The sequence below is a fragment of the Dermacentor albipictus genome, chromosome 10 (assembly GCF_038994185.2).
Source record: "Dermacentor albipictus isolate Rhodes 1998 colony chromosome 10, USDA_Dalb.pri_finalv2, whole genome shotgun sequence".
Classification (NCBI taxonomy): Eukaryota; Metazoa; Arthropoda; class Arachnida; order Ixodida; family Ixodidae; genus Dermacentor; species Dermacentor albipictus.
The window spans coordinates 35018899-35043982 of NC_091830.1; the positions used below are offsets into that span (position 1 = coordinate 35018899).

At 44.3% G+C, this 25084-nt stretch overlaps 1 protein-coding gene across 1 annotated transcript; it reads left to right on the top strand.

The window, feature by feature from the left end:
* On the top strand, window positions 1–23544 carry LOC139050812 (ionotropic receptor 93a-like). Its single transcript, XM_070527578.1, has 5 exons — window positions 1–132; window positions 5682–5826; window positions 15556–15773; window positions 16972–17255; window positions 23248–23544. The coding sequence occupies exons 1-5, from the start codon at window positions 1–3 to the stop codon at window positions 23483–23485; spliced, it is 1017 nt and encodes a 338-aa protein (XP_070383679.1). The 3' UTR covers window positions 23486–23544.
* The last annotated feature ends 1540 nt before the right edge of the window (window positions 23545–25084 follow it).

A 25084-nucleotide genomic window follows, 5' to 3' on the forward strand; every position in this document is an offset into this window, starting at 1 on the left:
ATGCCTACCATAGAGAGAATGGAAATGGGAGAAATTACGCCATCTTACGCCTTCACCGAAATGCACTTCATGACCCCGAAACCTTCGAAATATGTCGATCCCTTTGCGTTTGCGTCGTCTTTCAGCGTAGAGGTAAGTGAAACTGCGAAAGCACCGAGCTAGAGATAATATTCAGGCAGTAAATAGCTGGATTCCAGCGCAAACGCAATGATCGCTAAAGCAATACACACTAAGAAAGCGGTTGTCTGTTTCGTGCAAAAATTTACTTATGGAATTTCATGGATCGAATAGCCAAGCAACATATATTTATATAGCCAGGTGCTTTATTATCAAAATACAAACAATATACGAAAGGTTGGGTTGCTTCGAATTAAAATGTACCCTGTTAAGTATGCCATATTTGTCACATGTCATAGAGTTACTTTCGTCCACCCTACAACGCATCAGGAGGTGGTGCAGAGGTTCTTGAAACTTCATTGGTTGTAGTCATTGGGTGTTGTCATCACACTTGATGTTGTCTATTGATTTAGCCGGCTGCGACTGTATTGAATAGTTGTGTTTTCCTTGGGTGCAGAGAAAGAAAAGACAATAAATGCTGAAAAGTAGAGCAACTTGACTAAAAAACTCAGCAGCAAGTATAACAATAAAACCTCGCACTTCCACTCCCAATTCCCCGCCAAGAATGTCTTCTGCAACTTACTGCAGCAGCACTCCGACTGTCGTCCTCACTGTGTTGCTTAATTTTATATCTGCTCATGATGATGACAGGTTGCTTTTTCTCTTGTAGCCTGCTCATGTAAAGTTTACGTTCTGGCAATAGGTGAGATGAAAAAAAATGTGGAAAGCGATAGTCCTCAGCAGATAGGTACAATAGTTACAGTGGCGTGTAGAAATCCGCCCATGGTTGCTGTTGATTGCATTAAAAAATATGCAGCGCCATCTAGGAAGAGTTCAATAAATAGAAAGCGGCTGAAATGGCCCTAGATGGTGCCAGAGAAGGTCTGGGAATCCAACAAATCACGTTTTAAAAGAACGAAGCTGGTATAGTTATAATTATAGAGGCTGGTTGATGAAATAAAAGCAGACTTAACCAGGAACCTATCAAAAACAAAGTGCCGTGTTCAAACCGAATTCTTCCGGTGAAGATAGAATGAGTGAAGGCACGCCCCGCCCAGTTGCAAGTCTCGTCAGGACGTGTTGACTACGTCACAGAATGCAGGGTCAGGACTGGCCAAAAAGGGCCCCTGAGCAGGTCTGGCCATTTTGAGCTGACAAGCGCCGTGCAAACAATGCGCGCTAACAATCACGTCTGCTAAGCATTACGTCCCTACGCACCGCTGAAAGAGCTGAAATTTCAAACCGAACGCTGTTTGTTCTTTTCCTCGGGGTTTCCGCGCTCCCAGCTGGAGAGTCGATGTCTATCTCACAAGTGCGCCTTCGTATACATCGCACACTTGTGACATCATTCGTTGTGACACGTGGATTCGAGGCAGCATCTGTTATTTGTGTATTCTGTTCCTTCAGTAGGCGAATTAGAGTTTACAGAAATATTAAATTGAACAAACCGCATGTCTGCTTGTTCTTCTTTGGCTGCGCACCGCAGAGAGAGATGTACTTCTGTTTCGTCTGCTTGTTCCCACCTCGTGCGATCTCGCGTGCAGACAACGAAAGTATGTCCTTCTCTGCATTTTTCCAGCGCGCCATCATGATTTTTGAACCGCGTATGCCTGCATCAGTATTCGCGTAGTACTGACTTTACCGCTAGTCATTTGTTCTCGCGCACAGCGTGCAAAATCATGTGCTGCGCGAAAAGCTTCAAACGCAACAGCTTGCGTGAGATGCCTTCAGCAGAGTTGCCCGTAAAGCAAAAAAAAAAAGAAATAAAGGAAAAAGAAAATCAAGGTGGGCTCCGTGACGTATATGTCACGCGATCCTGGAGCTCCGGCATGGGAGAGCGCTGGGAACGAATTTCTCTTGCAGAGGCTAGACGGGGCAAGTGGAGAGAGTGTCTCTCTCAGCCTTCGCCTCCTGAAATCATGGGTTCGCGGTACTCTAATGTACCTATCTCGGCTGTTAATTAACCAATTTGAAAAATTCTTGCGGCAGAACTCTCCCTATAGTGCACGCACAACTTTCAGCCTATAACCAAAATTTGCTATCTGGCCTGGTGAACGGCCGTCAAAACCACGCACTCCTGTTTGCACCATTACGGAGTGAATAATGCTAGGCGCTAGACTAATCTGATCCAATTCTGTGAGGCATTTGCTGCGTTCAGCGTAAATGGCGTATGTTTAGAAGAAGAAACACAACAGGCGCTCTAGAAGCGTCTTGAGAAGAGGTGGGTGTAACATTTCCCGTCATTTCTTCGCACCGTTTCATTTCAAAAATATTAGCCTACAGGCTCACTCATCTGCCTGCTATAATCTAATATTGAAGTTAAGATGAAGACAACGAAATTTGAAAAATGACTCAACGAGAAAGTACACAAAGCGGGCATAGAGGAAGGCTCTTTCAATCTTATTTATTGATCAGCGACGAACACTCGACGATGTCTTCTCGTGTCACTGCTTTCTTTTCTATGTAATAACATGCAAATTAATACTTTATTGCATGTTTTGTTTGCTAGCTTCTAATTGTTAGTCATCCTAATTTTTTACTCGTTGAATTTATTCTTCTTGTCCCGATTTCCCGTAGGTTAGCTGATGGACCCACCCTCTGTGTCATAACCCAGGTTTGTGCTATGGAAAAAGCAGCTAGTACCCTTTCAGCTTACTACAGAGGCATTGCTGCCAAATTAAAAGCTCGGAAGGGAGGACGACAAAGAATATACAGGAAGAAGGGAACCAATAAAAGAACGAAGACTTTGGCAAAAGTGCAGCGAGTTCCCGTTTCCCAAGTTATGGCTTAAGAGAACGTACCGATCATAAAATGTTTCGTTAGCGTTCTTGATATGAGATGAAGAGCCTCTTAAAGTCCATCGGTTGCAGGCGCTCGGTTCGGATCGAAACGGCTTGGTGCCTGATGATAAGCAAACAGCAATTTGCGATCGCCCCGCGCACTGTGTTTTACGGTTGTGCCAGCCTAGAACGTTGATGTTAAAACGTCCATCAAATTGAACGCTGTGCAAATTTAATGGTTGTTGCGGCGGTCGCAGAGCAAGTGATGAGAATTCTTTTATGAGTTTTGCTGTAAAACGCCGAACGGTTATGCAAAGTAGAGATAACAAAGTGATACTTAACATATTTTACTTGATCTTAGTGGAGTTTTCTTTTTATCGTTGGGTCGATCAGTCGGAGGCTAGGGAAAACTGTGTCATCAGATCGGACACAGTATTCTTCGCTTGGCACACTCCGATTCTTAGACATGCATGATTTCGAGACATTTGGTGAAACCTCCTGCGATGTTGTCACGCTACAGATATTTAGACAAAAATAATGTAACTAACCGAGCAAAACGGCGTGCACAATCCTTCGTATACTTGAAATTTGCTTGTGTTAGTGCTAAGCTTTGTTTTACACGTCCTTGTAGCGCAACACTTGCTAAGTAGAATCACTTGCACCTGTGTCTGTGCAAGAAGGAAGCGCTTTTACGTGGTGGTTTTCAATAAATATTTTTTTTTGCGCATGTCGTACGAGAAACGCGAAGCCTAATCCGGCCATTTGCACGCCAATCTTGTCACTCAAGCAAAATTGGCACCTGCATATTTGTCTGCGCTGAACAGTATAGTGGTAGTAGGTGGCGGGTAATATTTTCTTGACCTGTGACGAAAGTTCATTTTGTGTCCTAGTCTACTATATATATATATATATATATATATATATATATATATATATATATATATATATAGGGAAAATTTCGTTCTGCTACGAGCAACCGCCGCGTGGCTTTAGGCAAGCAAGGCGGAGCGTCAAACGGTGTGATGGTGCTAAGTCACACAAGAACAAGATTTAGTTATTGCAGAGGGTGTTATGCCAAATGTTTTCATGAGAGTTGGATCAGGCACTTCCCCCTTGAGACCTAGAATTTAAGCTTGCTGGACCTTGCTCGGCATTTCCAAGTCACAAACAAATAACCCTTACCGGTGGGCAGGCAATGCTGCATTGCTTCCTCCCACATTGCCCTGAGATTAGTACTCGCCCACACCTCGTGAATACACAAAAATGCTGTCGCCAGATTAGAAATCAGCGCCGATCTGCAGTCAGCACCAAGTTGAGGTGGTGGTTCCTGACCAACTCAAGATGAAAAACCAGAAGCGTTTTCGAAGCCAGCATCGGTTCTTTGGTAAAACAAGCAACTCGTTTGGCTTCCAAAATCATCTCCATCCATTCCCGAACTATAGACACTGCTGTGGCTATCCCAACACTCCACACATCTCATGGTCATTGCCATCCAATACTACGCTCTTCTTACCCAAGCATTCATCACTCACACCCATCGCGTGCTCCATGTGGTTGACACATGGTTTAACTGCAGCGATACTGCAACCCGGTGATATGTTGAAACAAACTATACTCGCAGGTTTTAGAGAATAGAATGAGATACAGAGAGAGAGAGAGAGAGAGAGGAATATACACGGCAGCTCACTGAAACTAGCACGTGCCGCGCGATGGTTTATCACTTAAGAGAAGTTACAAAGAGCAAAAAACAAAGCAAATGCAATGAGGTCGCTTGGCGTTTAGGAAACCAAATATTTTAATAGCTGGTGCATCACAACGCAGACTAACGTATGTGTGTGCGTGCTTTCTTATGTGGTACGTTGCGCATATATTCCGCGTGTTAGTTTATTTTTTTATGGAAACAAAACTTAAGTCTCAAGAAAAAAAAAGATTTCCAATGACCGCTGTTAGAATGGTTAGAAAAGCGTATATCATTATATTAATGAAGTGATCGGATATGTTCTTTTAGGCACTGCTGTCGCCAGCCACTCTCAATGTCAATTACCTTTTGAGGGCTTTATTAGCCGACTGGCTAATAGCCGATTGACATGCCGCAAGTGTCGCCTTGTACTAAGGGCTTCACCGTTGTGCTTTCAATAACAAAGTGTATTTCGCTCTCTTTTTTCTCTTTTATAGTTCACTTCATAAGCGAGTGCATGTTCAACTGCCATAATACTTATGAGCAAATGAATTCACATCTAACTGACGACTCATATACGAAGTTCCCAAACTTCCGAGAAACTTGAATCTGTTTAAAAGCAGATCCCTGTTTGGCTACTACTATGTCTAGACAAATCTCCGCCTGATTAATCCTTTCTCACTTTGAGGATTTCCTAAAAGAACTGATTCAAATAATTGTTCTTGGTTCAGCTTCTTTCGGAGGAGCTTCGCAATTCAACCTTTCGAGCCTCGTTGATCAGTCACGGCAAGAAATCAATAGTTGGTGCATGGGGAAAAATTCGCTAGCCTAAAAGCGAAAAGGAAAAGCTGCCAAAAACAAAATAATTCGGCAGTCCGGCATTCTGGCGCAATTAATTAGGACTCAGTGCTAAGCAGGTCACTGACGTCGCACTGGGGAAGCTATTTGGCGAAGGGATCTCGCCGGTAGCACGATAAGCCTGAATGCGAAGCCGCACTTGATTGGTCATTTCATCATGGTATGGCTTAGCCCTAATCAGAAGACTGTGAGGTTGATGACTGTTGCTTCCCTGATTGCCATCAGCTAAATTTGCTATCTCTTCCTAGGTGTGGTTCACCCTGTTCATTTCTATGCTGATTATTTCTGCGACGTTCACTCTGGACAAGTGTGTTCAAGAAAAGAACACGGAAAGCATGCTTCGAAAGTTTGGAAGCAGTTTTTGGCTTTGCAGCACGTATTTCTTCAATGCAGGTGAGTTCATCATCAACTTCAACTGGGCAGATAGCTTTCCCAACAAATGTCCGACACTCTTTTCCACTGCCCTCCTAATCTTTTCCGAATGAAGTTCTAGGTTCAAGCGAAAAAGGAATGCAGATTGATATTTCGTACTTAACGCAATGAAACGGCGTTCCACATATACCATCGCAAATTATATAGAACGGCGATTTTATACGCGCCTACAGAAATAATTTAAGTTTAAATACGCATTAGAATAGAAATGTAGAACAGCGTCTCAGTGAAATGGCCACTGTTATCTGGAAAAGTGTTTCACATACCTGTAATAATTATCCGGAACATGTTTACGTGTACGGGGCATCGTCTAAATTACGTAAGCATGTGTTCAGATAGATGCCTGTGAAACAAGGCCCCGGGTAAAAGTTTAAGACATGTGAAACACAGTTCCAGCTAGCGATGGCTCTTTCACTGAAAGAACATTCGATGTAGTTGCCGTTTCTGTATTGAAAACTCAACAGGATCCACTGTAAGGAAAAGTGTGTCCTACCTTGGCAGTATTCTGTGGAACGCTGTTCTATTTAGGGGAGCGTTAAATATCTCGCAAAAGATATTCCACGTATAGCCGAAGTCTAAGCGCACCGGCATTAGGAGTACATAAATGTGCGACAATTCTTAAGAGGACGCTTAAACACGGTGGTTCCTGTCTAAATAGATGTAAAAGGATAATTCGTTTTTCTCACCTGCTACTGCACCACAGTTGATGGGGTTTGTTGCATTTACAGGAAAAACGTAAAATCTAATGACTGTTCATTTTGAATTGTTGTTGTAGGTCGTCAATTTTTTATCAGACATTGACAAAAACGGCAAATTTTCAGAAAACAAAAGTATCAAGCTTAAAACTTTGAAATTCAACAATAAAAATGATAATATAATTATGTGAATTGCACCTAATAGAACATGTAAAGCGGAAAATCTGATATTTTACAAATGAATCTAAAAAAGATTCGTAATATGAAAATACAGCTTGTGCAGGACCCATGTACACAACGTAACAAATTCACGTAAGATATAAAATGAAATCTAAAATATGTTCGCTTTCAATTATCTACTGGATGCCCTGTACAGAACCGCGATATCTGTTCTTTATGCAGAGCTGTCAATTTGTAATCTTCGTGCTTCTGTTTCTTTGTCAAGCTTTCGAATATTTGACAATTTTTAAAGGAAATTCAGGCCTAAATTAAGATTACCCTTCCCACAGTCACTATAATTTATCCTTTTCTCTCAAGTGCAACAAATGTAATTAAAATAGGTCCAGGGGTTATCTCAGAAAAACGTTCTTGCATTTTACATGAATTCGAATAGGCCGCATCGGAGTTGCACCATAGCTGAAGCTTACTCTTATTATGTAATCCTACTTGTTTCAGAAATGCCTACTAGGTATATATCTTAATGAATATTTGTTTGTAATATAGGCTTTCTCGAGTGTGCATATCCGGCTAAGCCTACTTTTTCTGTTAGTTCGTGGAAAACGTTCCTCTTAAGATTTACAACGTGCTCTCTAAGAGGAATTTCTATGCACCTTGCTCATAGATACGCAGCCCACAGCGGCTGCTCCAACAGGTTCAAAACAGTCCTAGCGATAAAAAGGGCCTCACATTATTTATGACCCTTAGGCGAAAGGTTATAAGTCCCGAGGAAGACTAATACAGCCTCGTTTGCCTGATCATGACCGTATCACCGTTAGTTTTGGCTGCATGGCAAGTGCACAGGATTTGCTTCCATGCTACATAGATTCGAGAACTGAAAAACAATTAAAATAACTACAACTATTCTTGAAGTTAAGAAATAAGTTACTTCTTGTTTGTTATTTCTTTTTATGTGACTCGAGTACACTTTCCTCTGGGAAAAAAAAGTAACAGCGTAGGGAAACCCTCCTTCCGCTTCGTCGTCAAGGTTCATTAGACAAGAAAAGTTCAGCGATTTCAGGGCAGAGGTTCTGCAAATAAGACGTACTTACGTGTTTCTCTTTTCTCGTACTGAAACAAAACAAAGTGAATTTATGCCTGCTTCCACTGCATGCCTCTCAGTCGCTTTATTTTAGGCTGACATCGTAGGTACGCATCAGTCAAACCCAATTTCCATGCTCGTTAAAACAATTGGAGTACCTCCTAAATGCAACGCACTTGCAAAATTTTCATTTATTTATTGACATGTTTGATGCGTGCCTTTGTTGGCCATTAAATTCTTCTAAGTTCTCTCGTGAGCAATATGGGTGGGAACACGCGAGCGCGTGGCAATCAGCCTAAAACCCGACGTGGGGCGATTCGCAGCGGCCGCTGCCAGAAACAAAGTGGAAAGGGCGCTGCTGTTCCGCTAACTGTTCGCACTCCCGCCTCTCGAGCATTGCTACGGAACGGCAGCTGACTGCACGTCACCGGCCCTTAGCAATGGTCTGTGTTCATATCAGTGCGTGCAGCCGCATTTAATGAACCATCAGGTTACGTTACTACTGAAGGATTGGCCTTGAAGTAGCCTGCCGTGATACATAGGGTTTGCTCACATCTAGGTGGGGTTGGCTGAGTGTCGATGCAGCTGTTTTCTTTTGTTTTTCGTGGAATATGCTTATAAAGCAGACCACGGCTGTCCTTGTCTTGCAGTCATCGGTGTTTCAACGCCTAATGATGTCGCGAGTGCCTTTGAGCAAGAAGATGTCGTCAAATTGTCAAAGAAATGCTACGCGAAACGTAGCATTGCTGCCTTGACAGGCTACCAGTTGAAGACCTGCGTAGCATACCGAGATGAAGGACGCATTAAGGATGCACCGCGCGAGAGGTGACCTCGCGGCAGGTCGATGGACAAAGATCTACAAATTGTTGCTGCAGTCAATGAGAAGCAATTTCAGGGTCGGAAGGATGTGCGCAGTACTTTCGACCTGAAAAATGTCAGTGACAGCCCGTTACGGCGAAGGTCAAGGGAAGCCGCACTCCAAAGTTACGTCGCCGCTCAGAAGCCCCTTTTCACAGCTGCCAACAAAACTGCTCGCCTGAAGTTCGCTGTCTGTGAACGCAGCCGGAGGGTGGCGGATTGGAAATATGTCAGCTTCTCCGACGAATATACTCTCTTGAGCTGCGGGTGACCAGCAGAAAAAAGTGTGGCGTATGGGGAACACGCGCTTCTGTCCGCAGAACATCAAGGAGGTGGCCGTAAGCGAACGCACGTCGGTAAACGTGTGAGTGGCTAATTTCTCGTGGCTGCCTAAGTTCCATTGTAAGAATCTCTGCGAGATTTACGAATGCTGCGTATTGCACGTTAGTGGAGCAAGAGATGATCACATATGCAATGAATGGTCTACAGCCGCATGTGTACTATATATTCCAACAGGACTTGTGTCTTGTGCATACAGCAATGGTCGTGACACGTCTTTTAGATGAATGAAGGATAATGCGCCTTGAGCGGTGCACGGACATGAACATAATAGAGTATGTTTGGGCACGTCTGAAGGCTAGGCTTTCCACGCTCTCGTTGAACTTGGCGACCGCTGATGAACTGTGGGAAACTATACAAGAACAGTAGAAACGTCTTCAAAGTGACACAGCTTTCGTCGAGGCCTTCTACGTGTCTCTGCCAGAAGGAATGGAGGCCGTCATTCAAGCCGGCGGAGCCATGATCCATTAAAGCTCGCTCACACTAGGTCGACCCTACACCGACTTCGGTGGGCTGACTGTCGGCGAGAGCATTTATTTTGCTTCGTGTCGGCTCCTCTGTCACGCTGTGCAGACGCCGAGAATCTGCCGACGGTCGGTGGAGGGCTTGGCGTTGGAACGTTGTGACAGAAGTGCCGACACGAAGGTAAAATAAATGCTGTCGCCGACAATAAAATCGGTGTCGATAAATAAAACAATAAAATCGGTGTCGGATCGGCCTTTATTATCGGGAGTGAGCCTTTATTATCCCACCAAACGCGCAAGAGGGCAAGCTATTGGCGATATAATGAGGTTTTTTTTTTATTTGCATTAAATCTTTGTTACCATGTTGCAAGTGGTCAATAAAAACTTTTCAGCCTGCTGCGTGCAACTTCTCTCCGTTCACAAGACCCAGGATACAGCAAAATAGGTATAAAAAACGATATTACTTTTTCCTGCGCGTGAACGTTAATACAGGCGCCATAGTATCAAGCCGGTAACACTGCCAGACGTTCTGTGCGTGTCATAGAGAAAAAGAGAGAGAGAGAAAGCGGTAATTTGCGCAGAACTATAAGCAACACATTGCCATGCTCTGCGTGCTATAATCGGCTTATTATCGCTAGCGGTCGGTGAAACGCAATCACATGCCGTTTCGTAGCAACGCAAGCGAGGCAGGAGTGCGATGAGTTAGTGGAAGAGCGCCCCTCCTTTCCTCTCTGTTTTCGACAGTGCTACCCGCGTATCGCGCTAACTCGGTTTCGAGGCTCTTTGCAAAGCGTTCACGTGTTCCCACTCATATTGCTCACAATAATACACTTGTCTATTGCAGGTAAGGTGATGAGTGCACCTCATGCTTTGGTCTTTATCGCCCAACACAGAAAACAGACATGATCTAATGGTTAACGAATATGAGTAGTTCTTCAAAATTGAAAAATTAGTGGTTAAAATGTTCTAATAGTCATACACGTGTTCATCAATGACTGCCGAACAAGTGAACCCACTGGAGGAACCGTTCAACAAAGGGACAAAGCAACTGATATCTTTAGTCGCGTTCATGCGCATAGCTCTCTGTCCACCACCAACAGCGAAGGAATAGAATAAGTTTATGTGTCTAGTAAGGTGACGAAGTCCCAGTGATTATTTTAAAAAAAACGTTGTAGATTGTAGATTATTTATATGAGATAGAGAAGAAACTCATATGGGGCACTCTTGTCTATTGTTCTAAAACACACGGCTCACAAAATCGTCATAATTTTGGTGGCACTCTCCTGGACTCTCATTAAGCTTCTCCAGCACTAAAGTAGGATGTTCTTGAAATTCTGGAAAACGGAGTGGAGTATATTCACAGGCTGTTACATACAGATGTTTTGAATGCTGCATTGCTGTATTATTCGTTACAATAGCAATGTTTACTATGGGTTGAAAGAAGAGGTTCTGAGTACTCTTTGTTGTTCCGGTGAATGGTACTAAAAATCGAGTTGGATGGAATCGAACCCTCATAAATTTCCACTAAACTATAGTATGTGTGAGCGAAATGATAAAAAGTGGGACTTAATAGAGTCTGCTGTACCGGATGCGGCAGGCATTTGCTCATTTGGTGCGAGCGCCTGCGTTGGATCCAACGTGAAGAAACGTAGCTCCATCACGCCAGAGAGCTGACAGAAAAGTTTTAACCGAGTAATGCTCATCACGCTTGCCAATGGCTACACATTTTTTTTTTTCTGGGGGGGAAGGCGCTTAAGCGAATATTGATCCTAGTATTGCTGTTTTATCCAGCACTAAATGTGTAAAGCACTGACATGATATGTTTGAATTCTCGTTTTTTTACGTTAAGTTTACGTTAAGTTTGGAACCTCCTCAAGTCTATGAAAATACTGACAGGCCCTAGAGCATCTTGAGCTTTTACTGTATAACGTTTATACAAAAACAATTGTTTTTCCTTCTTGACAGAAAACAAGCATTCGCCGAAGTTCGAACAAAACAACTATTCTTTTTGATGTTTCGAGTCCCCTACAAGTGTCTTGTTCCCACAGAAGTGAGACAAGTGAGGTCGTGCCTTATGTACGTAGTACACGGCGCAAAAATCTCGCCTATATCTCTGGCAGATCTCCACGTGTCTGATTAGGTGCAGGAGGCGTCGACTGGATTAATAATGATTCCAGTAGAAGCCGGGACGATAGTGCTTTTTCGCTGTCGATGGCAGTCGCAGAGTTCCAATCAATGTTGTGACCGATGGTAAAGAGTTCTTCATCTAGTGCGTTCGTGGAGGCGTGTCTCTTAGTTGCATCATTTTGATGCTGCTTGATAATCCGCTTGAAGTGGCCTGTTTTTCTTATGTACGATACGTGGCAACCTCAACAAGGTATATTATATATCACTCCAGCACAGCCTTCACGTTCCAGGGGTTCTTTCATGCGTACCAGTTGGCTTCTGAATTAGTATGAGGGCACGTGTGCGATTTGTATGTCATAATTCTTTTAAAATTCTTGCAAGCGTTTCGCTTATGCCGGCAGCACATAGGGAATGGGTGCAAGTTTTTCTTGCGGTGAGTCAGTTTGGCTTCGGGACGCTCTGCGGAGCGGCGTTCCTGCTTGCGTAGTAGTTGGTGAGGGTAGCCGTTACCAGCGAGATCATGTTTTACTTTTTTGGACTCCCGTCTTCTGGCGGATTCACCTGAGCAAAGACGTAACTCACGCTTGAGCAAGGAGGCCGCCACAGACTGTTTCAGTTTCGGTAAGCATGAGGAGGTTGCCTCATAAAGTCACTGCACACTGACTTGGTGCTTTTCATGCTATCGTTGCATCTGCCAGACGTGGGTTCAGCCTGAAAAAGGGCGCGCAGCATTCTCTTTGATTTGTTAGGAGTGACGTCATCATAACGAGCCTTGCAGCAGCGCTAATTCCACAAGTTACTTTTTGCATCATGGTGGAACGGTAATGTCGACAACGCCGGGTCCCAGATTTTAAAACAAGCTTTCGTAACTAATTAAATACGCTTCAGGTGTTTCCCAACCTTTACACGTGGTAACTGTTGGTATTTCGGAAGCGATAAGCGTGTAATGAAAGTGTTTCTACAATTTCAAGATAACTAGTCGGTGCGATATCTCCAAGATACGATACGATACGGGAGATACGATACGATACGATACGGGAGATGCGATATCTCCAATGCTATTCACAGCATGTTTCCAGGAGGTATTCAGAGGCCTGGAGTGGGACGAATTGGGCATAAAAGTTGATGGAGAATACCTTAGCAACTTGCGATTCGCTGATGATATTGCCTTGCTTAGTAACTCAGGAGACCAATTGCAATGCATGCTCACTGACCTGGAGAGGCAAAGCAGAAGGGTAGGTCTGAAAATTAATCTGCAGAAAACTAAAGTATTGTTTAACAGTCTCGGAAGAGAACAGCAGTTTACGATAGGTAGTGAAGCACTGGACGTGGTAAGGGAATACATCTACTTAGGGCAGGTAGTGACCACGGATCCGGATCATGATACTGAAATAGCCAGAAAAATAAGAATGGGTTGGGGTGCGTTTGGCAGGCATTCTCAAATCATGAACAGCAGGTTGCCACTATCCCTCAAAAGGAAAGTGTATAACAGCTGTGTGTTACCAGTACTCACATATGCGGCAGCAACCTGGAGGCTTACGAAAAGGGTTCTGCTGAAATTGAGGACGACGCAATGAGCTATGGAAAGAAGAATGATGGGTGTAACGTTAAGGGATAAGAAAAGACCAGATTGGGTGAGGCAACAAACGCGGGTAAACGACATCTTAGTTGAAATCAAGAAAAAGAAATAGGCATGGGCCGGACATGTAATGAGGAGGGAAGATAACCGATGGTCACTAAGGGTTACGAACTGGATTCCAAGGGAAGGGAAGCGTAGCAGGGGGCGGCAGAAAGTTAGGTGGGCGGATGACATTAAGACGTTTGCAGGGACAACATGGCCACAATTAGTACATGACCGGGGTAGTTGGAGAAGTATGGGAGAGGCCTTTGCCCTTCAGTGGGTGTAACTAGGCTGATGATGATGATTAAAGTTGGTGCTCCTTTCAAGAAACATTTCAACGGCCAGGTACTACAAAGTCATGAACGGCAGCCTATAACTGCTAGCCTGAAAAAAGAATTGCGCAATCTTTGAATTCTTCTGCTGCTGAGTTATGACGCAGAAGATTGGAGTTTAACATAAAAAGGCTTGGAGGATATCGATGCGCATTAGAATCGTTTGACATTAGGTGGTGGAAGTGAAACCTGACAGTGCATGTAATGCGCATGGTCTATGACCGATGTAGTAATAGAGTTACGGAATTGGTAGTGAGGCAAGGAAAGCATGTTCGAGGATGGCAGAGAACTAGGTGGTGTGATCAAATTATAAAATTCGCAGGCATAGCGTCGTGTCAATTGGCACCAATGGCCAACTGAAGATTGCTAGGAGAGTTGTTCAACCTGCAGTGCGTACAGGTAGAGTGATGATTACGATGATGATGATCGACGTGATGTTCATGTTTTTTTTAAACCTGGCGTACTTTCCTCGATCTTTAACTTATCAAGGCGCACACTCGACGGGCGAAACACGCTCGTAACATTAGTAACAGAATGAGACCGCTGTCGCCTGTTGTTATGTCGTGAATTTCATTTTTTTTTCATTTCAGGTAAACTAGTCAGAACCAGCTGGAACGTCTGTGCTTAATTCACTCATTGTGACGTGGAGCACTCTGATGCGACGTGCACACTACAGCGTAAAACAGGCGCCTGGCGTGCCGGGCGGCAAAAGAGGGCAGAGAACTAGGTGTTGCGATCAGATTAGAAAATTCGCAGGAACAAACCACAACACAACAAGGCCTCCTAAATAATTCAAGTTTACCTTTCTTGACTAAACCCTATCGGTCGCCATGGCCTTAATTTCTCGTCCATAAGGTAAAACATTATGGTAAGGTTGGCACGACGATTTCAGTTACTTTTTCACCTAAATACACAATTAGACAATGGCATGACACAGCGAAGTAAGTGTCTCGTAGTTGTAGTAATTACTGTTATATTTTCTCCTGTCTTATATTCTCTTTTTAGAAGGCCCACCGACTTCTTTGGCCTGTCACCTGATGTAACTGGATGATTTTGCATTGTAACTTGTTAATTTGTTTCTCATGCATATTCTTTGATGTATGTATGTATGATGTATATATATATATATATATATATATATATATATATATATATATGTATGTATATATATGTTGCTATGCGTGCCATTTGGCTACAATATAGTTAGATTAGTGTTTACGCATTGAAAACATTTTTTTGCACTAAACTGTAACAATATCCCCCGTTTCTGTGCTCAAACAGGTATGATCCCTGTTCCTGCACACCTTTTGAGTTCTATTTTCGCTGTGTCCTACTCTGCAAGAACTTTATATTGACAGGTTAAAGTACTTAATGTAATATAACATATATTATAATATACTATGAATAAATCGATGTAAAAACATTTTGCAGAATTAACACATCTTACGATGCGTGTCGATGGCAATTTGTTTAGCACTGAATTAATATAGCTGCGCAACGTATTGCCACTGCCGAAAAGCATTATCCGGCATTTATTGCAGTGACATTCCTCTTTGGGACTTTCTTGAGAGCCCTCAGAGCCATCTAGCGGCGCCACCGCGAAGCCTGCGTGTGACCTCCGCAACGCATGGCACGGCGGAGTGTGCGAGCACTGAGAAACACGTGATGTGGCAGCTTGGCTCCTCTCTCGCGCTTCTTTCTTGCCACGCTGGGCAATCTAGTAGCACTGTCCACAAGTCCGCGCTTAGTCTCCACGACGAAGAGCTGGTCATGTGTTTTGTCCCCTTGCCACTTACTCCGGGACCCAAATTAGTGCGGTGGTTGGCTTCGAACTCTGTTCCCTCAGCACGGCAGTCCAATGCGCGGCACATTCTGCCATGGGCTACCCAGTGTAGGCGGGAAAATGTTTAGAGACAAGCACAAGTGGTTAGCCCCCAGAAAGTGCATGAAGCACCCCAAAAATGGTGACACAATAACAGATACTTTTCTGTCGCAGCAAAACATGAAAGGGTGACCAACGTTTCGACCAGGATTCTGCTCGGATCGTGGAGCATCTTCCTTTTCATATTGGTGACGTTGTTGAGCAGCCGTCTTGTGAGCACCATGCTTGTGAAGAGCACCGAAGATCACGTGGACACCCTTGACGACGTTCTCAGGTTTCCGAAGCTCAAGATCCTTGTTGAAAGAAAGACTGGCTTTGAGGATTTCGTCATGGTGAGCACCCATAAGATAGACGATTCCGGCCACGGCGGCCGCATTTCGACGGAGGCGAAATGCGAAAACACCCGTGTACTTAGATTTATGTGCATGTTAAAGAACCCCAGGTGGTCGAAATTTCCCGAGTCCTCCACTACGGCGTGCCTCATAATGAGAAAGTGGTTTTGGCACGTAAAACCCCATAATTTTCTTGCACATGTGCAATAAATGAAATAAAATAAATAAATAGTAATCCCTGCAATATATTTTTTTCTGTGTGTTTGCGGTATAGATTCTATGTCTCGCTTGTTTACGTCGAAATGACGTGGTGTCCGTAATAAAACTTCACTTGGAAGTTGGCAGTTCCCTTTGCCTTTTTGATATTATGTCCGAGGTTCCTATACGTAGTAAAGAACGTTGGCCAATCATCAGGCGAGTAAGGATCACGAGCGCTATATACTTGCGCTTGTGCAGCACCAGAATACAACGGTTGTGAGTTTTTAACTTTAGAAGGCTGTGCCTCTTCAAGAACAATTAGATAATCAGAATTCCTACCTTCTCTTTCAGCCTTTCTCTCCATATTCTGTTCTCTCAAACCCATACCGACGTATAGGGCAACAAACAGGACAAGGCCTATGTCAAATTACGAGTCTTTCTTTCCATCTTTATCTTTGTGGAGGAATAGATCTAGTGGCATAAAATGAGTGACGCGATGATTCTCATTGTGTCATTTGCGGGAATCTTAAATTTTTATATTTTTATTATGTTACTGTGTGTTTGTCTATAATCGATGTATTACTTCTTACGCTATTCCTCAGCAATTTTTTTAACGATCTCCATAACACTTTTAAGAGCCTGTATTCTACTTTAGCTTGGAGTGTAATGCACGCATTCAACGCACCAGCTGCTGTGTTGGCATCCTGCGAGCAGGGTGATGCTTCGTAATCTACAATCATTACGTGCACAAAAGGTGCAAATCAAAAGAAGAGCCAAAACTGAAGGTGCTGCGTTTTCTTCGAGCAGCAGTCGGAGCTAACAATTGTAAGACTTCCACCTTTCTATAAAGCTCCCCCTAGGGACCTACATTCTCTTTTTCGATAGGTTGCATACTCGCCTTTTTCCCTCTCCCAGCTCAGAGTAGCAAAACTGATAATCAAGTCCTGTTACCCTATGTGCGTTTTTCTTTATCCCCCCTTCTCTCTCTCTTTCAATACAGAAACCGAAAACTGCTTTCTTCAAAAAGCTTCAACGCCATGTAGTGCTCGTCCAAGGCTCCATTGTTCCCGGAGCAGTGCTGGATGACGTGTTCGACCGCGTCGAAGGTGGGGGTCACGTGGTCCTGCACGAGCGGCACTTCCAGGACGCCACGTTGGCGGCGCGCTACGCTCGGCGTGGCCATTGCAGTTTCAGGCGAGCACGTCAGAGCCTGTACCTGCAGCCCGTGGGCATGATGCTTAGGAAGGGCCTGAAGCCAGACGTCAAGCGCACCATAAAGACGCAGTACGTAACCCAGAGACGAGAAAAATGGCTGGAAACGAGGCGCTGCATATTGAAATGCAATAGGTTTCTTTAGACGCCGAATGAGTTTCACCGTACCTGACCGATTGTGTTACCGCTCAGGAATTCCTGTTTGTGTGGGGCGAGCTGGGTGAGCCTATCTGCGTAGGCCCCTGAATTCTGGTTTGTGCATGGTGGGTGAGCGGTCCCATGGGCGGACATTCAGGAATTTCCCCTTTTTGTGTGGCGGGGTGGCGGCGCAACTTCAAATGGGGGTGTACTAGAGAATGCAAGGAAGTGTAGCTTGCTTGTGGCGGCTTAACGGATACCTCGCCAATTAATGCGAAGGCGTGGGATGGTTTGCCACCGGGCCACGAGGACGTTAGCATTCCTTCTCACGTCCGCTCTGCAGCGTTATCTGTGTTCGCTTTGCCTCAGGTATGAAGATACGCGTTGTGTGGTCAGTTTCTGGGGGCGGGGGGCAGTAGTGAAGAAAGAAACATTGGGTACAGTGAATATTTGTACGTTGTGTAGACATCTACAGTGCAAGCAAAGAAAGCCTCTAGTAAAAAAAAAAACGAAAGCTTTGATAATTCCGCTTGAAATCGTTGGCCTTGATTGTTCTTTATTACGTTATGTACTACGGCATCAGGCTTTACATATCAAATCACCATTTGAGTTCTAAGTAGGTATTATTCATTGACTTGCTTATTCGTTCACGGCATTTCAGTGACCCGCAAGGTTTCCCGCATGTCTGACACGCATCGCTGCCATTGCCATCGCCTAAATCTGACCGCTGCATTCGCTTTTACACATAACTATTTCTTGAACCATAATGTCTTTATTATAAGGAAACCTTGCAAAATGACCGTGCCCGATATTTACAAATAAGTTTTGCTATTGATTTTTGTTTTATTTGAACCTTGATTCACTGTAAAACCGTCACTATATTTTCTGCAAACACATATATCGCACAAAAAACAGCATGCTTTATTTTGTGTGAGACTAACAGTTAATAATGGAGAAGCCTTTAGAGTAAATTTGCACGAGATACCGTTGTCTCATTTACTCTGCGCGGCAATTTTTTCCGCAGTTACAAAAAATTAAAAAGGAAAAACCTTCATGCTGCTTCCTGATGTGTTAATTATTACCGCGTTTTCCCGAGCATACTATAAGGTTACACAAGCTTAAAAGCTGTAATTTCGCGGGGTGCCGACATCTATGGGGGCGGACTATGCATAATTTTGCTTCTTAATATGGGAGGCGCGCTTGAAGATAACGAGATCAGACGGCGCCTGCGTACTTTTCCCGGGCTAAATCACAAATCAAGATAAGCTCCCCAGTGGACCTTCTTGCACAAAAACAATTTTTATGGCTCCTTCTGGCAGTTCTGGACATTCTTAGGGGGTAGAAGTATACACAATAAAATATAAAACACCGTGACAATATGTGAGCGAATGCTGCACCTTCATAGATTTTTCAAGCTCGATGCTCGATGTAGTCAAGCATGCGTAAGAACTTCAGATTCTGAAGGTGATGAAGTCGTTATGAAGCCGTTCGCCGAATGTGACAATTATTGACTTTTTTTTTCTAGCAGCCCCTGTGAGAGGGATTTTGACGGTTTTAGTATTTACTCCTATGTGCAGGCAATAAATGATCGAGGCTTTTAGTGGTTAACATAAAAGTATAGCCCACTAGTTGCATACAAACTATATCACCTCGTTTATGTCGTAGTCGATCGCTGTGTACTAGCGAAGAAAAGCTTTTTATATGAAGCCCCGATCCGTCCCAGTGGACTGTGTACCGGGGGTGGACTATAAACTGGAAAATACGGCATTTCTTGTTTTGCTTATTAGGCAGTTGCGTGAAACTGTGAAACAAGCATTACCGCATTGCGCCATCGCTAAAGTTAAGGCGGAGTCCAACTATTGAATATGCAGTTCCTGTATTTCTCTTGGTCATTTGCATAGCCTCCCCGCTATATTTAATGTGCAGTTGCAAGAAAACTGCACGAAGGGCGCATATACTAGTACGTATATTGAGAATGTCTGTCCCGCTGCGCCAGAAAATAAAAAGTTCAGAGATTCCAGAACGTTGCACACTGCTGCACATAAGCGTAATTACAGCGTACGCTTCTGCACGTTGTCACTTTGGCGTAGGAAATTTTGTGGTTAGCTCAATGAAAACACGTACACTGAAGATGGATGGCTCGAGTGTTTGTGGTCGCAGTCTGGGCAGTATGTTCGTGGGCGCGCCCTAAAAGGCCTACCACGCCCTTGTTCTGTGGTAGCTCTGGAAAGCACGCAGCAATACCCAGTTTAACATTTACAGTAAGGTAAAGCCGCGCTAAAGGAGCGTATTAATTTTGGATATGCCGGATTCCTTGTTAAATTTGCGCAACTTCATAACGCTACACGTAATGCTAGATTGGTATATCATTTCCTTTAAACTAATAATCGATTCGCTTAGTGAAAAGGAAGTATTTCTTTGTGGAGGGACGGCAAAGAACTTGTCCTTCCCATCGTTTTGTCGAATAAACAAGCGTAGACTCAGCGGTACATGTCTCTACGTGCGACATATAAGCTTTTTTGTCTTTGCTTTATTGGGCACTGATAGCGTGTTTAGTAGACTGATTCATACCAGCTGTACGTGCCTTTTTTGCTTATGGGATGCCGTTTGAGAATTTCACGTGAAGCGCGGCCTAGACAGGTATGACCTGGCATATTTGCACCGTGTCCACCTGGATGTGGGTAGCAAAAAAAAAAAATTCTCGCTGTTGGAAAACTGAGCACATGAAATCACCACTGTGCTCTGTCTGCAATTTACTGGAACACATTGTGTATCTATATTGCTTTTGCAGCCGGCTCACATTGAAATAAGGTACTTGAATCGCAGACTGCGGCATGTGCTTAGCACGTGGGCTCGCGTGGCTTGTGCGCTAAGCGCGAAGGAGAGAGAGAAGAAACTTTATATTAATGAATGGACCAGCAGTTTCGTTGTGGTGGCCTCAGGTGGCGGCTCGATGTACTTGGACTCGGGCGGTATCTTTGCCTTGCCGGACGGCCCAGAGATAGTCTGCCAACTCTGAACTTTTGAGAGCCGCCTCCCAGTGGCGGCGACGCCGATAAAAGAAGGTTCCCGGCGACCCCCGCAGCCGGGGCGGCGTCGGGAAGGAGCGAGCTTGAGGCTTCCCGTATTGTGGTAATGGCCTCGACTAGGGACGCTAGGTGCTTTTAAATTTGCTGAGGGATAATTGTCTCAAAGAGAGACTGTAACTAGTTATTGCGTTACGTGTCGTATCATGTTTGCTGCATGCGGCAACTCTGTGAGGTGCATTGGATTTCATTATCCTGATTTCCACTTGGAGTAGAATGCTAGACGCGCCACCAGGCAGGCCGCTGCAGGATTCATTAAAGAGCACCCCCCCCCCCCCACTTTTTTAGCTGATCACACTGCAAAGACTTAATTCATCCTGACCACAAGAAATGTGTAAGTCATTTGATAAACCGCAGGAAGTAAGAGAATGAGAGAGCAAATGTGCATGTGTCCACAATAGCATCTGCGGTGATACACTTCCGTCTTGGTAAAACGGTCGTAAGCGTGAGCTATTCTTTAACTGTTTTCGTCCTATTGGTTTCCTACGATGTGAAGTTTTTGCACTACTTGCATCACAACGACCAAAAAAACAGAAAAGAATAACGTGAGAAATCCTACCGCAGATTTTTTTCAATCAATCGACGAGATTTCTCACGAAGCGGAAGACATCAAGTTTGTGATGAAAATGGCATGAAATATCGCGTCAGAATATTTTACTGTAGCTTTTGCGCCACTCAACAGAGTTTATAGTGCCACGAAGTAGCCTTCAGCGTGATGCGACGCATGAAAATTAGTCATATATTCGGGAAAGCCATAGTTATGTACTGCACAAGGTCAACAACTTATGTACTTGCCATTGCTGACTCACAATTCTGAGGCTATAGTTTCCGACATGGAGTGCGAAACGGTATGAGCCCTACGGAAATTTTTTGACCAGGATTACCTAGGTTTCGTATAGCGCTATGGATTTATCATTAGCTGAACGTTTCTTTTTATCGCGCGTGGTTACAAAGAAATCACGAGCACTTGTGCGGGCTGGAAAGGTATTCTTTGAGAGAGTTGAGAAATAAATAAATTGAGTTTATTTCAATGTGTAATGCAAGAGACGTCGTCACAGTCACGTGAGGCAACTGTACTTTCCTGACTAGCACGCATGCCACCGCTACCCTGATACTAAGCAATAACCAGCTCACACTGCGCTCATCTTAGTAGTAGTGGTGTAACAGCCATTCGATCTTTCTGCGGAGATCTTGGCTCAGGCGAAAACCTGATGCGGCGCCGCGATAACCACTTTATATTAGCTTAAACGGTAGACAAATGCAGCAGAGCCGGCTGTATGCTTACTAATGCGACAAGAAGATGAAGTCTACCAGGCTAGTTTCATTTACTTTTAAAAGAATTTATTTCTCTTTAAGCGGTATAAAGCCACTTCTCTTATTTTGACTTGAAACAAGGTGCTTGTTCGCATGTTCGCTGCGCTTCAAGCGATATAAAATGGAGACCGCAGAACATGGAAGCGTACGGAAGATCGTAGCCTACCGGACTTGCACAAGTAAACTGGTGTTACAGGAAACACGTCCAGAGGTTTCCTTATTTCCAACGTGGAAAGCCTCTTCTGCCTAACTGTTCACTGGGACACGTGACAGGTGTTGAAATTACGACCACAATATCCGCCATTCCGAGCGTGCAGGATTTCAAGAAAACGTCCAACAATACGAAAGGACAGAAGCAACGCTGTTAAGAGCTAGTCCCCCCCAGGATCATGTCCGTGTGCATACACAATACTACCCACACATGAGCAGATTCTCAAAATAGTGCAATGCCAAGCGAACCCGCGGCGGAGGCGCAGTTTGTCGCATTGAGGACCCTACATACACAGCTTCGCTGGTCAACGTTCTTCACAGAGGGGAAGGGCACTGAGTATTTAGCCATGATTTGCTAGCTTCCTCGTCTTTTCCTCTCTCCTTCCTCCTCCTTCCCCACCCAGTGATGGAGCAAACATATTACGAGATATCTCAACGTGACACCGCCAACAACTATGCTAAACAATGTCCGACGGAACCTTATCCAAACCAGCTTTTTGATCCGAGAATCTCTTCAAACGAGTTCGGTGACGCCGTAGTACGGGAATACGGAACTGTACAACAGAAGGCAAAAACAAGACCGCACAGCGGCGGAATATAAGAGCCTCTGCTAGAGACAAAAAACAGCCAGTGGAGCATCGATGTCTACCGCTATATCTCTGGCCTCGGTGCGTGGGTCTGGCCGCTCTGTTCGCGTCCACTATGATGGTTGCGATGGTCGATACACACTTAGGTCTTGGTTTCCCTTTTACTAGCGAGGAAACTTGTACGCTTTTTTGGCGCAAGCTTAACACATTTTCCCGTTAAAACGCCGTTTTGGAGCAGGATGGCGCGACGGTCTGCTCTCGGCGAAATTGGAGCACCTGTTCCACAACTACATTAGTGGCAGTGAAAATGTCCTTATTGAGGGAATGACCTCGGTGGCCTGGAAGGGGACAGCCCAATATATGGCCACTCATAAGACTTCAGAGTCGGGCGGCCAAACAAGAAACGAAGCCAGCAGGGTGTATGACGTGCTGTTCGGTCCTGTGTGCAGGCCGTTTTGGTGCTCGCATGTTAACTTTGACTAGGGCTGCGTGAGGGTGGCCAATACTTGAGGTGCCTTTAAAAGTTCAGAACAAATGTGATTTGCCTATATTTGCTGTGGACATTGAACGGTCTTCGCCCCTGTGTTGTGGGTCCTGTGCTCGGATCTATGATGCACGATGTATCAGCCTAAGTACTTTGGCACGTCGTCATTGCAGCACACACTGAACGTGCACAGAAAAAGAAGCAAGTATAGCTACTCCAACATTCGCTTCTTTTTTTTTTTGCAGCCTGAGGAGAGCATTCGAGATGGGCCTCCAGGTTAGGCCAATGCAACCATACATATTCAACGCGACCAGGTGCTACGCCGAAGATCCCGAGGAAGCCGCCGCTTACCGACTTGAGGACATGCAGGGAGCGTTCTTTTCCCTTGTCTTGGGTCTTGCACTTTCCTTGGGAATGTTCCTGATGGAGCTGGCAGTAAACGGCACTCGACCATTCAAGCTGAGCCGCCGACCTCTCCACTAAACGGGGCATAGACCCATCAAGTGCTCGTAAATATAATTTGTTTGTTGACTGTTGTAGAACTGAGAAAAACCAAAGACGCGATGATTTACACGTTTTCTAGCATTTTTCTTGTTTTGCAGCACACGGCAAAACCTAAAAAGATAAACTAAGATATATATATCGACATTCTGCTTGTTTTAAGCAACGTGTTTCCTTTGATATTTTACTAAGCACGCGCATGCAAAGTGACACAAACTGGTAGCCAGCTTTGCTACCACCTCTGCAGCTGCGCCATGAGACTCGTAAGGGTAACTATATCATAAAACATTCCGTTCTCTCAGCTGTCAAATATCTGAAATAGACTGATATTATAGTGTTATCAGAGCAAGCAGCGAGAACGAACAAACCAGCTTTAAGTTTTGCATCTGCAGTACGCACACTGTATGAAAGACATGTAATCAAACTTCGAAGTCAAAAATAAACTTATAAAATTAAATCACACGACACCTTTATATTTGTTTTGAGGAAGTGGCATAATCAACTACGGGAATCAAACTTCTGCATGACATCATCTACGCTAAGGTATAGAATTGGTCAAAGCAATTTTAGAATTATTGATTCTAATATTTTAATTGTCCTGATGGCATTTCTCTTCTTCGTGATAATTTGTGCCTTCGGCTTTTGTAGGGCGGCAACGGCTTACATGCCATCTGCTGTTGCTAGGGCTAATGTACGTGCTGCCTCTGTCCTGTGCACTACATGTATCTTGAAAGCTGTAGTAGGATATAGCGAAGCGTCATCCCTGTCCCTTGAGTATGCGGTGATTCGCTCTGGTGTTGATGGTGTTATGCACATCGCTATGCGTCCTATGCTGCCACAGCAGTCTTTTCGGGCGAGCAGTCATGGGCATCCGTGTGAAAAGAGCAAGATAAGTGAGGCGGCAAAGTTGTTATTTGAAAGGCACCTTGCACCGGCCAGAAGGTTCTGCGACACTTTCATTTACAGTCGAACGCCTTTCTAACGAATTGCTTGGGGCCTCCAAAATCATTCACTGTACTGGTCACTTCGTTGTAAAAGACTCACACCATAGAGCTCGCAATAAAACATGCACATAGTTATTCCTTCCTTATACAGCTCATCTCTTTGTAAAATAGTTCGTTGTGGAGGTGCACGAATGTTTTACTTGAGCGTCTCCGACACCAGACAATAAACATGTGAAGCAAAGGAGAAGACATTACAAGTTCAAGAAATCTAAATTCAGGAGATTTAGGCAGGGCAGCCGCAGTCTCATGATGAAGCATGCAGTATCGAGGAACTTCAGATCAATTTTGAGCAACTGTGATTTTTAACCTTAACTTAGATTGACCTTCTAAACTACTTGGATGCTTCATCACTCCTCTGTGGCTTCAACAGAATTTTGCCGAGCACGAGCTCATGAATGGTATGCTTCTATTCTCCAGTGCAAACAAGCCTCGTTATGAGGAGCATTCGTGCTTCGATAACTTCTAATGTTAGACATCCATGGCACGCGAACGGTGTGAGGGCTCCTTTCGAAACACAGTTCATCCGGGAGGAAAGCCGTGTGTTGAACCGGGGGACGCCTGTGCCCTGTTGGATAAC